This window comes from Grus americana, chromosome 28 (genome assembly GCF_028858705.1).
Source record: "Grus americana isolate bGruAme1 chromosome 28, bGruAme1.mat, whole genome shotgun sequence".
NCBI classification, from domain to species: Eukaryota; Metazoa; Chordata; class Aves; order Gruiformes; family Gruidae; genus Grus; species Grus americana.
The window spans coordinates 2,612,812-2,624,881 of NC_072879.1; the positions used below are offsets into that span (position 1 = coordinate 2,612,812).

Here is a 12,070-nt window from a genome sequence, read left to right on the forward strand (position 1 = left end):
GCCGGCTACGCCCTGGCAGGGTGACACGGCATGGCAGGACCCGCCTGTTCCTCTTCCCGCACCCCTGCCCGTGCCAGGCAGAGAGGCGGCCGGAGTGCAGGCGAGTTGGGGTGCTGGGGCCGGGAGGGACCCCAGGGTGCTGCCCTGCCCGGGGGGGAGGAGGGGGGGGGGCAGAGGGAGCAGGGCGGGTGTGAGACTGGGCTGCACTGGTTTGCACTGGTTTGCACTGGTTTGCACTGGGAGGGGGAAACCGGCCCTCTCGGCAGGAAGGGGCGTCCGCTGTGGCAGGTCTTGCTGACACCCCCCCCCCCATTTCCCACCCAGGCGCCCGGTGGGGTTGAAGGGCCATGGGGCGCCCTGCGGCTCCCCTGCTGCTGCTGCTGCTGCACCTCGTGCCCCCCTCGTCCCCCTGCTTCACCGTGCTGCCTGATGCCTCCACCAACCTGAACCTGACCAACAGAAACCAACCGTGCACCGAGCTGGACTGGGGCCTCTTCCAGCGGCAGAGCCAGCTGTGGCTGAGCCATAACCGCATCGAAGCCCTGAGCCCCTCATCCCGCCTCGAGCCGAGGCTGGAGGAGCTGGACCTGTCGTACAACCGGCTGCGGGACCTGCCGGCCGCCTTCCTGAGCCGAGCGCAGGGGCTGCGGCATCTCCAGCTGCAGCACAACATGCTGCGGGAGCTGCCCGACGGCTTCTTCGCCAACGCCACGGCTCTGGAGACCCTGCAGCTGGACGGCAACCCCCTGCGCGCCGTGCCCCCCACCGCCTTCCAGGCCAGCCTGCGCCTCCTGGCCGTGCCGTGCCGCTGCGACGTGGTGGGCAGCGTCCTGGCGCCCTGCGCCTGTTCCTGGCCCAACTGCACGGTGCCCCAGTGCCGCTGCATCACGTCCCAGCACGATTCCTTCAACGTCACCGATTTCCACGCCCAGGAATGCCGGCACGGTGTGGCACTGGTGGCCGGCTCGGTCGGGGCCGCCGGTGCGGTGGCTGTGCTGATGGTGGTCATCGCCGTCGTGGTTTGCCGGCAGAGGAAAGCGTCCGCCGCTGCCGTTGGTGCGGGATGGAGTAAGCGGGAACCCACCGCGGCCCACGGGCAGCCCCGCTACATCAGCCGGACCACCGAGATCGGCACCGGCGATGCCGCTGCTGCCACCGCACCAGACTATGAGAATGTCTTCATGAGCCCCTGCGCCGCCACAGCCACCGCACAGGGCTGGACGCCGGGATGGCAGGAGGAGCAGCATAGGTGAGGCTCTGACAACGCAGGGACCGGCTGCTCAGGGCATGCCCCATCCCTTCCCTGCTGTGCTGTGCCATGTTGTCCCATTCCATCCCATGCCATCCTGTCCCATCCTGTCCCATCTCATCCCATCCCATGCCATCCTGTCCCATCCTGTCCCATCCCATCCTGTCCCATCCCAACCCATCCCATCCCATCCCATCCCATCTCATCCCATCCCATCCTGTCCCGTCCTGTCCCGTCCCCTCCTGTCCCATCCCATCCCATCCAATGCCATCCCATCCCGTTCCATCCCATCCCGTGCCATCCCATCCCATCCCATCCCATCCCATCCCATGCCATCCCATCCCGTGCCATCCCATCCCATGCCATCCCATCCCGTGCCATCCCATCCCATGCCATCCCATCCCATCCCATGCCATCCCATCCCATCCCGTGCCATCCCATCCCATCCCATCCCATGCCATGCCATCCCGTGCCATCCCATCCCATCCCATCCCATGCCATGCCATCCCGTGCCATCCTGTCCCACCCCACCCCACCCCACCCCACGCTGCCCCATCCCACCATCCCCAAGGCCCAGGCGCTGAGCCCTTTCCCCCCCCGCTGGTTTTCTCCCCCCTGTTGGGGACCGGCCCCCCGTCCCACCCCATCCCCTGGGCACGGTGTGGCGGGTGCCACCCCTCTGTCCCCCCCAGCCCCCAGGTCCCGGTGGACGATGACTATTTCCTGGAGAGCGAGGCCGACCCCGGGGACCAGCCCATCTACGCCAACACGCAGAGCCTCGGCGAGGACAACGTCTACATCATCCCCAATCAGTGAGGGGCCAGGGAGGGGGGCCCGGGGGGGCTCTGGGGGTGAAGCTCCGACTTCCACGGATGCTTCTCCCCGGGGCTTTTCCTGGTGGCCCCCCAGCCCAGAGGGGACGGGGATGGGTGCTCCCCATGGCTGAAGGCTCCGTGGGTCTCCCCACGGCTGGGCTGGGGACATGCGTGGTCCCCACGCACGCATCCTGCCTGGGGCACCTTTCTCTGGGGGAGGTCTGTGTGTATTTTTACCCCCCCCCCCGTTCCTCCCCGGTCCCCTCCTTCGCCCCAGTTCCCACCACGGGGCGAGGGCTGAGGGCTTGCGCTTCCTCCACGGGGCCAAGTGGCCACTGACTGCGGGGACACCTCAGCGCGGCATCCGCCGGCAGCCGGCACGCCGGAGCCTTCCCGGCCGGGGACACACGTGGGGCCCCCCCGGGGCCATCTGGCAGAGTGGGGCGGGGGGGGGGGTGTGGGGCAACCGCAGCGCATGGTTCCTCTTCCCCTTTCGGCTGCCGATGGAGAGTGTCAGGGTGTACGTGCGTTTGGGGACACGCCGTGGTTGGGGACATCCGGGCACCGGGACCAACCCCCCCCTCCCCTTTTCCTGCACCCCCTCCTTTTCCTGCTAAATCCGCCAATTTGGGGAGCATTTTTTTTTTTGTGTTACTCCCCGAGCCCATCGCTACGAGGTTGTGCACCCCAAAGGGACCGGCAGACACGGGGTCTGGGTGCCCCCCCGCCACCAGCTCTGCGTGGGTCCCCTGAGCTCCGGCCCTTGCAATGCTGCGCCGTATCCCATTAAATGGTTTAATTATCTTAAATGACCCATGTAGCTCATGGTCTGCTGGGAGCCCTGGGCAGGACACGGGGTGCCCCAAGGCTGAGCTTCTGCCTGGGGGGGGGTCGGTCCCTCTGGCAGCAGCAGGGTGGCACCAGCCAAGCAGAGCCGCGGTTCGTTATCTGTTAATGGCACCGGAAGCCCCGATAAGGGGTGTCGGTAGCACAGGGGCGGCTGTAAACATTAACCTGAAGGAGCTGCCTGAGGCTGGATGTCCCTGGAAGTCCCTGGAGCTCCCAGAGCCCCTGTTCCCAGAGCAGGGGTCCCAAGGGACCAGCACCCTCAAGGACAGGTCCCCAGAGCCCATGCCAGTCTAGCCCAGGTCCCTCAAGTCCATGTCCCCAGAGTAGAGGTCCCCGTAGCTTGTGTCCCTCAAGCCCAGGTCCCCAAAGCCCCATCCCCAGAGTGGACGTCCCCATATCCCACGTCCCTCAAGCCCAGGTCCCCACTGGGAGGTGCCGAGGGGCCGGGCAGCCCAGGACACCCCTGGGACATGCTGGAAGAGGGAACAGGACAGAGAGGAGCTGTGACCAGCAGTGCCATCCCATCCAGCTGTGGCCAGTCCCTTGGGGACGCGGGGTGTGCCACCAACCTCCGCGGTGGCAGAGCCCAGGGGAGCCGGGGTTTCCCCCACCCCTTGGTGTCCACAGGGGGTCCCACGGCCAGAAGTACCTGGAAATAGGGCAGCATCCGTGTCCTGGCTGGATGTCCTGCCCAGGGGGTCAAGGCTGCACCCAGCACCCATCTCAAGGACACAAACAACTCAAAGGTCTTTGGGAGCATCGCCCAGGCATTACTCACCTGCCCTGGCACCGCTGGCAGGGCAGGGATGGCGCTGGCCTGGCCCTGGAAAGCCATCAGGATTTACCGGCAAATCCGTACGGAGTCAGCTCCGGGCCAGTCGCCTGCGGAGGGGGGCTGAGGGACCCCCTGGGTGAAGAGGACCGGTGGTGGGACTTTGGTCCCTGCTCACCCCGTGCCATCGGAGACACCCACCTGGTTGTGCGGGAGGAGCAACCAGCATCCCCGTTCCCATCATTTATTTCAATTACATTATTACAGTATTTCTGTTTTATAGAAATATATAAAGTACAAATACACCAAAAAAACCACAACACCCAACCAACAAACCTTCCCGAAAAAAGGTATTTTGCTATAAAATACAATAAGTTAGAAATAAATAAGAGGGTCGTATAAATAAGTCTCTAAGGAGAGAAGAGATGATGCTCAGACATGGGGAGGGCTGTGGCTGCCCATGGACAGACCCATCACCGGTCCGTTTGGGGAAAGGATCCACCTACCAAATAAAATACGGTTTTAAATAAGGAAAGACAGGGGGGAATAAGTTATCGTGGAGGGGGGTGCTCACAACCAGAGACCCCTGAGGGATCCCATCTGTCGGGCGGGCCAGACCCAGGGCTGAGCCAGCATGGAGGCATTTCGTGACGTGAGCTCCGGTTTTTGGGGTGCCGGAGCTGCTGGGAGGTGGGCAGGCTCTGCCCCATCCGGGGGGTGATGGGTGCCGGTCCGAGCCGGAGGCGATGCCATCAGGCGCAGTGGCACTTGGTGACCAGCATGTCCTCGAAGAGGGTGGAGACCAGCCTGCCCTCATCGTCGTAGTGCATCAGCACCATGGGGTCGTAGCCAGCGGGGACGCAGCAGGGCGGCGGGGTGGCTTTGGAGAGGGAGTGCATACGGGCTTTGATCTGGGCATGCATGCTGGCCGGCTTGTAGTTGTGGGGACAGGAACCTTCACAGAACCTCATGTAGTAGCTGTTGGGGGCGATGACCCAGTCCGACCAGCCGATGTCCTGGAAGGAGACCTTGAGCGACTTGAGGCAACACTTCCCATCGCTCTTCCCGCACTCCTCCTCCAGCCCCCGGGCTCTCCTGGCCCCCCGACCTGTGCTCTCATGGGTTTCCACCTCCAGCACCGCTGAGGTGGCCAATGAGGTTGAGACATTGGCTGTGAAGCTCAGCTCCAGGCGCAGCGTGTCCTCGGGACCGGCAGCCCAGAGCCGGACGGCCGCTGTCAGGTCCAGGCTTGGGGCGTCGCGGTCCAGCTCTTGGCTGTGCAGGAGCTGGGGGGTCCCGTGAGACCCCCATAGTGTGTAGATGCTGACCTGGGGGGGCACCCAGGCGGCGAGCGGGGACATGCCGGGGGATTCCGGTGGTTGCTTGAAGAGCTTCAGCTCTGCCTGCACTACCTGGATCTGCTGGTGGAAAGCCTCGGTGCGGGAGACGATGAGACGGTAGTGGTAGGGGCCACTGGGGTCCTGGTCTCCCTGGGGGTCCCGGTGTCCCTCGGGGATGTCCGGCCAGCGCAGCACTGTGAGGACAGGGAGGACAGCTGATGTAAGAGCTGGCAATCCACCCGCCAGCCAAGGTTCGTGACTGGCTCCTGTCAGGCAGCCAAACCGCGCCTCCGGGGAATCACCCCAATCCCGAGGGATGCCCCATCCTCAGCCTTGGATCACCCGAGCCCCGCCATCCCCAAGGAGCCCCAGCCCGAGGGTCTCGCCGAGGGGTGGCAGCTGCTGCCGGAGCAGGTGCCCTGGGACCCAGCGGGGTGACCCCCCCCACCCCGCATCCCGGCTGTGTCGCCCCCTCCCTGCACCCCAAGCAGCAGGAGCTGAATCATCCCAGATCCAGATAAATCCCTAAATCACCCCAGATCCAGCTGAAACCCCAAACAGGTGGAGCAGCCAGCTGGGGCACCACCCCACCTCCCCTCGGCTCGCCCCCCCAAGCTGTCTCAAACCCTGCTCCTCGCACCCACAGCCTGCCACCAAAGCTTTCATCCCAAATTTACTGCGTTTTTTGCATTTTTAAACAAAGCAGCTCAAAACGGTGGCTCCTCCCCACTGCCCGGGCGAGGGAAGCTGCTGGGACGAGGATGACCACGGTCGCCGTGATGCATGCCCGGTCATGTCCTGGCACGCGCCAGGCAGACACGCCTGAGCAGGGACGCGTTGGGGGACACACACGCGTGTGTGCCGCGGCGGGGGGGGTTGGGGGTGATGAGGGTTGTGGGATGCGTGTGGAGCCACGGCCACTTACACGTGGGGGTGAGGCGATGCAGGCGCCTGGTCCCGGGTACGGCTCCCTCCTCCTCCTCCCTGGTCCGGTTCCTCATCAGCTCTGCCACTTTCTGCCGGTACAGCCGCTGCGCTCTCCGGATGCTCTCCTGGTCCAGCCGGTGCCGGATCACGGGGGGAGCGGGCATCCCCAACCGCTCCAGGATCCCCTTTTTGATGGCTTCCAGCTGGAGCCTGTCCTCATCCCACGTGTGGGGCCTCAGCTCCACGCCGGCAAGAAGCAGCAGGAGCTGGAGGCAGGCGAGGGCGGCCCCGACATCCCGCAGCACCCTCGGCATCGCACAGGCAGCCGAAGGTCCCGAGGGAATTTATTTGCAAAACCCTCTTGCGCAAAGGCTGGCCGCGCAGCTCCTGGCGATGCTGCCAGGGTAATGAATGAAGTGGACCAGATCCGACTTTATAGGAGCCGAACTTTGCCCGCCCTCTGTCCCCCCTCCCTGTCCCAGGCTGCCTGCGGGTGACGCCGGAATAAACACCCAGCAGGAATCTCTCCTCTCTGCCTGGGATTTTGTATGGGAGCTCTGATGGTGCTGGAGTCGGGTGATTTGCAAGCTGGTTTGCAACCCTGGAGATGAAAACTGTGTAATACTTTTTCTCAGACACAAACATTTCCCTTCTACCTCCTGTTTTCCCCACGGATTGCCATGCCAGCTCGTGGCCAGGGAGACCCCCCTTCACCTCCCCCGCCCCATCAGCGGCCACGGGCAACGTCCGATGTCCTCCGAGGTGACGGAGCGGGTAGCAGGGGGTGATGGAGAGAGGAAGATGTGCAGGCAGGAGAGTGCTGCGGGCAGCATCACGGTGCAGCTTGTCCATCCCTGCATCCTCAGCTGCTTTCTCCATCCTTCCCCCGTTGGCACACGGGGCTGAGCCAGGCACGCAGCCCGTTCCCTAAAACCTCTCCAAAGCAGAAGCGGAGCAGGGAAGCGGCAGCCGGGCGGCCCGGTTCATGCCGGCACATGCACAGAGGAGGGAGCGGATCAGCGTTGGACCTTGTCCTACCAAACTGGCTGACGACACCCCAGCCCAGCTTGCGGCAGCAGCTCCTGCGTGCAGTCGGTGGCAGGTGCGGCTGGGGGACGGCTCTGCCCCGGGTCCGGTCCCTCCTGAAGCAACGACGGCCAGGGTTACGTCATCTCTGGGCAGCCCGAAGACGGTCGGGATGGAGCCGGGCACGCTGGGGTGGCACGAATCCAGCGAGGCCACGTGTGGCGGGAAGCACCGTGCCAGACCAGGGCTGCCCGTGCACCGGGGAAGAGAAAAACCCAACGATGGGAACAAGCCCCCCAGGCTGGCGCAGGACCACCCATCTCTTGCCTTCTCTAAGGGATGCTTTGAGCAAAAATCATGAGCAGAGGGATGAGAAACCCCCCCGGTCGGACGACGCAACAGGCAGGTCCCCCCCGGCGCCGGCCAGTCCCAAATGTCCTGAAGTCAAGCCAAGTGTCCTTAACCGCGATCCCACCACGGGATGAACGTGCTTACAGTAATCCCGTGATTTACGGCTGTTTATCCCCCGCTCCTCCTCGGAGCCAGCTTCAGCATTACTCCTGCCTTTCTCACCCAGTTCCTCGAGGGGTTGCCTGAGGCAAAACCGAGACCAAAAGTTTCACCCTAAAACACGTGAAAGGAGAAGTTTGTCAGCATGAGCAGCGTCATGTGGAGGAGATTGCCCCGGCTCCAGCTCCTCTGCCCTGCTCTGGATCCGTCCTTGTGGATGGATGGATGGATGGACAGATGGATGGATGGATGAAGAGGGGGCAGGAGGACCCCACCATTTCACGCTGCCTTTCTCTGCCCAGAAAGACTTTCTTTCCAGCTTGGAAAGAAACCCCACGCGTGGCTGACAGGGAAACTTCAGGGCCAGGTTTATCTCGAGTGCTTCGTCCCATGCAGAGCTGGGCACCGTCCCGCTGCTGCGGTGGGTGGTATGTCCCCCACCCCTCTGGCAGCCAGGCAGGGGATGCGCTCGGATGAGACAACCCCCCTCGAGCATCTTCCCACAAGGAGCCGGTCTGGTCCGGGCACTGGCTCCTCAGCTGGTGCTTTCGTTCCAGCTGGACCTGTGGGATCCTTAGGGGGTTCTGGGGAGCACCAAGCCCCTCCGTGATGCCTTCTCCTGGGGACTTTATCAACTGGGGTGACTGTGACCCTTCAGCCCCCCAACTCCAGGGAGAAGGGAGGGGGAGCATCACCCCAGGAGGACCACAAACCTCCAGGTAACATCCCAGGGCGGAACCGCCATGCCACCACCCCCGTCTCGAGCATCTCCAGGTGCAGCCCCAGCAGGCGCCAGCCTGGCAGACAGCACCCTCCACCATCTTCAAGGTGCCAAACATGCCAAATCAGAGCCACGTAGCGTGTCCGGGTGCAGGAAGAGGCCCTGTCCCACCAGCAATGACATTGCCCCGCCCTTGAGCAAGACCCAGCAAACCCCTAAATCCTGAAGTTCTGCTTTTGCAATGAATTTTCTAACCGTGGGCGCATTGCGTGGTACAAGCCCCATCCACGAGTGACGCGCGGTGGCCGGCACTCGCAGAGCATCAAAGTTTGCCGAAGCTGGATGTTTTCCCCCAAAAGGCGCCAGCCGTGGAAGTTGGAGATTTACAGTCCAGGAATGGCCATAAAACTTGTGTTTTAAGAGCAGCGGTTGTGAATGCCGAGAGACCCGTTATGAAATGTCCCAGTGTGTCCTCACCAGCCCGCAAGATGTGATTGCACAGCCTCAGCCCCACGCGTAAACAGCATCCCACATTTCCTCCGGTCCTTGCTGGGCCGTTAGCGCATCGTCTTGCATCAGAAGGTCAGATTTATCCAACAGCTCTTCCCAGAGGGACGCAGGATCCTCTCCGGTTAACGCATCCCACGCGCGTCCCTCGGCAAGGTGCAACCTCGGCGCAGCTCTCACCTCCCTGGCACGGAGCTAGAGCAAGGATTTATAAGAGCGCTTGGCCATGGGGACTCCCGGACCTCAGGGGGGCCGAGACAAGGGCTGAGGGTGAGGAGGAGCTGATGTCCTCGTGTCGCTGCTCCTCCACATGCAGAGAGCAGGGGAGAAAACAGGAATTTTGGTGATTAAAGCATCACATGGAGGCCAGCACCCGGAAAGGCTGCTAGAAAAGTCCAGGGAAAGCTCAGAGTGTGCGCTGCTGAGCCGGGAAAGATGTAAATAATCTTTTTGCCTTCTCTCTCCCCTTCCAGACATGAGGTGGTGGGCAGGGAGCATGGTGGGGGACATGGCAGAGGCTTGCTGCCGTCCTGAGCGTCCCCCAGAGCCACCCGCGGCTCCCAGCTGAGCCAGCGCCGGGGAAAGAAGCGACGTTGCAAATGCTGAGATTAAACACCAGAAGAAGTGGGAAGGGGAACGTGAACGTTAGTCACTTCCCCATGAAACGCAAGCTGGCTGCAGCCTTGAACTGGAACTCGAGCGGGGCTCAGAGCAGGATCGGAGAAGTTCCCAGTGCTGTGCAGAACGCGGGGACGAGCCCTAAACTGCCCACGTGCAACCGGAGTTTCGTGGTTCCTCGAATGCAATCGCTTCCCCAGCTTGATGCGATCGCGGCCGGGGGAAGGAGGGGCCAGCCCCGCTCTGCTCCCCCCAGCCTGGGTTTTGGGACGCTGATGGGGGCAAGCGCAGACAAGGGAGCTCTGGAGGGCTTTGATTCCCCAAAAAGTGTGAAACTTCCCCACGGGCGCTTGCCCACACGTGCTTGCAGAAACCTCGGTTATTTTTGTAGCATTCGTTATCGCAAGCAGCGAGAGGGGAAGTGCTGCCCCCTGGATTTTAGGTCAATCAGTTCCTCCTGGCTGCTGAGCGAGTGGCTCCCGAAAAGGCGCCGAGACCCTCCGATGAAAGCCAAAGCCCCGCGAGAACAGGCACGCCTCAGCCCCCGGGACCAACAGAGCGAGGTTACAGCATCCCATCACCCAGAGCATCCCGTCGCAAGGCAAACGGCGTCAGACTGGGTGCTCCCCATGACCGACGAGGACCTTGGGTGCTCCCCGAAATCACTCGGGTTGAGCAAGTCGGATGCTGGAGGGGGGATATTTTCTACAAACCACCACAAAGTGAGGAAGACGATACTTCCCCACGATGCATTTTCTAGCCAAGGGCTAAGAAGGGCAGAGCAGCACGGCTTCCCGTATCTGCTGCCACCACGTGAAGTTCCAAGCAACCCTTGGCGCTTGGTCTTTAGGGAAGTTGGTGGCTGGAAGCAACTTCAGCATTTCCAGGAGTAATTCGGCATGAGAAAACCCTCGGTGAAGAGGAGGAACCCGGCTGGCCTCTGGGATGGTCCATGGGTCGCATCACGCACAAAGTTTGTTCCATCCCGTCCCATTCCAGGTTTGGAAATGGGCGCAGAGGGATGGGAGGTGAGGACTGCCACTCTACTGCAGGCGTGGGATGTTTGGGAAGCTGCATCCCGTGTTTTCCCAGTGTTGGCTGCTGTCATGATAAATTGGCAGAGTGGAAGCCGTCTCGACCTTTAGACATTTCTAAATAAAAGACAAACAGGATGTGTCAGGTGATCAAAAAGCAGCTTTTGCCCTGCCACAGTGGGAATCACATTTTTCTTTTTTTTTTTTTTTTTTAGCTTTGCTACGAGATTACAGCATCTGCCAAAAATGAAACTTCTGCTCCACTTGGAAAGACATTTCTGCCTCGATTGCACCCGTGGTCAATGCTTAACTTGAATTCCCAGCCCCCTCGGCCCGGGCAGTGCAGGAAATGACTCCAATCCAACTGCCGAAAATGGAAAATCACACTTGAGAGATCCTCGCTCGCCGCTCCAAACGCCTTCCTTACAGCGATGCTTTCAGCACAAAGAAGTTCTCCGCTTGCAACGGGCATCTTTCCTGGAACGGACTCCCCAGACAGACAGATTTACAGGTAGGGTCTGTCCTCCGGTGAGGATGCTTTACAGCTTGCAAAGGTATTTCCCCTCCAGCAGGTATAACGCCTTGAGAGCATCATCAGCGTGAGCAGTAGGCAATGAGCTCCCCCCGCGCAGGATCGAAACAATGGTTATTGAGAAGCAACTTGAAAAAGAAGCTTTTCCACGGCGCGAGCGTCTCGCTGTTCAAAGGAGGAGGCGTCTCGCCCCTCTGACGTCCCGAAACAGCCCTGCGCCTCCATTGTTAGCGCAGATGCAGCGGGGACCCCCAGGCCAAGGCTTTCGGGACCATCCTGCTCCCTCGGGACGGTGGCGCTGAGCCCAGAAGTGAAGCACAAGGCGGTGGCAGAGCGAAAGCTGCAGCTCCGACCGGGGACCTGCCTTTGTGCAGGCTCCAAGCCGCACTCAGGAGGGACCCGAGTCAGCTCTAAATCTCTCCTCCAAAAAGCTTTCCAATTCAGAGCAGGGGAGGGAAATAGGTGAAGGAAATCAAATCCAACCTAGGCGCATCCCAGAGCAGCACCTCTTTTACCAAGGAAAGCCTCAGGAGATGCTACAAGGGAAGAACAACCCGGAAAGCTCCTTAAAACCAAAGGATTTTAAGAGCCTGGATGGTTTTTTAAGGCACAATCTTGGATGAGGCATGAGAAAGCAAGCTGCTGTAGAGTTAGAGGAGGTTGGAGTTAGTCTAACCTCCAACAGAAATAAATTTATTTATTTATTTGTGAACCTGGGCACGGACCAGGCTTCGTGCACCCGCCAGGAGGGAATTAGTCACCGGAGCGTGACTCGGGGAAGGGCTGTGTACACAGGGCACGCTGCCTCTGCGCCAGAGCATCCACCGCAGCGGGGAGCAAAAAGAGACTTTCACCCAGGCCTGAGCCGTGATACTGGTTGGGAACTGGCCAAGAAAACCCCGGCCCGTAGCAGAGGTAGGTGGTGAATATCCATTTATATCTCCTGAAAGGCTGGAGTTGGACAATGAGGTACCTCCAAGCAGCAAGGGGAAAAGCAAAAAAAAAAAAAAAAAAAGCAAAAAAAAAAAAGCGTGGTTGAAATGCCATGGCAAGGAGCCCCAGCACGGGGAAATACCCGGCCAGAACATCATCCCTGGCACGGGAAGCGCATACTGGGAATTCTCTGCTGCTCCGGGAGCCTGTCCATCCCCAGCCACCCAGCCCAGGGTG

At 61.3% G+C, this 12,070-nt stretch overlaps 2 protein-coding genes across 2 annotated transcripts; one reads left to right on the top strand and one right to left on the bottom strand.

Moving 5' to 3' along the window:
* Positions 1 to 229: 229 nt before the first annotated feature.
* On the top strand, positions 230 to 2,873 carry LRRC25 (leucine rich repeat containing 25). The gene is made up of 2 exons (XM_054805410.1): positions 230 to 1,249; positions 1,942 to 2,873. Exons 1-2 carry the CDS (start codon positions 348 to 350, stop codon positions 2,063 to 2,065), a joined length of 1,026 nt encoding a protein of 341 aa, XP_054661385.1. The 5' UTR covers positions 230 to 347; the 3' UTR covers positions 2,066 to 2,873.
* Positions 2,874 to 3,747: 874 nt separating this feature from the next.
* On the bottom strand, positions 3,748 to 6,388 carry GDF15 (growth differentiation factor 15). The gene is made up of 2 exons (XM_054805408.1): positions 5,951 to 6,388; positions 3,748 to 5,219 (listed from the first exon to the last, which is right to left on the bottom strand). The coding sequence occupies exons 1-2, from the start codon at positions 6,264 to 6,266 to the stop codon at positions 4,438 to 4,440; spliced, it is 1,098 nt and encodes a 365-aa protein (XP_054661383.1). The 5' UTR covers positions 6,267 to 6,388; the 3' UTR covers positions 3,748 to 4,437.
* Between the last annotated feature and the right edge of the window lie 5,682 nt (positions 6,389 to 12,070).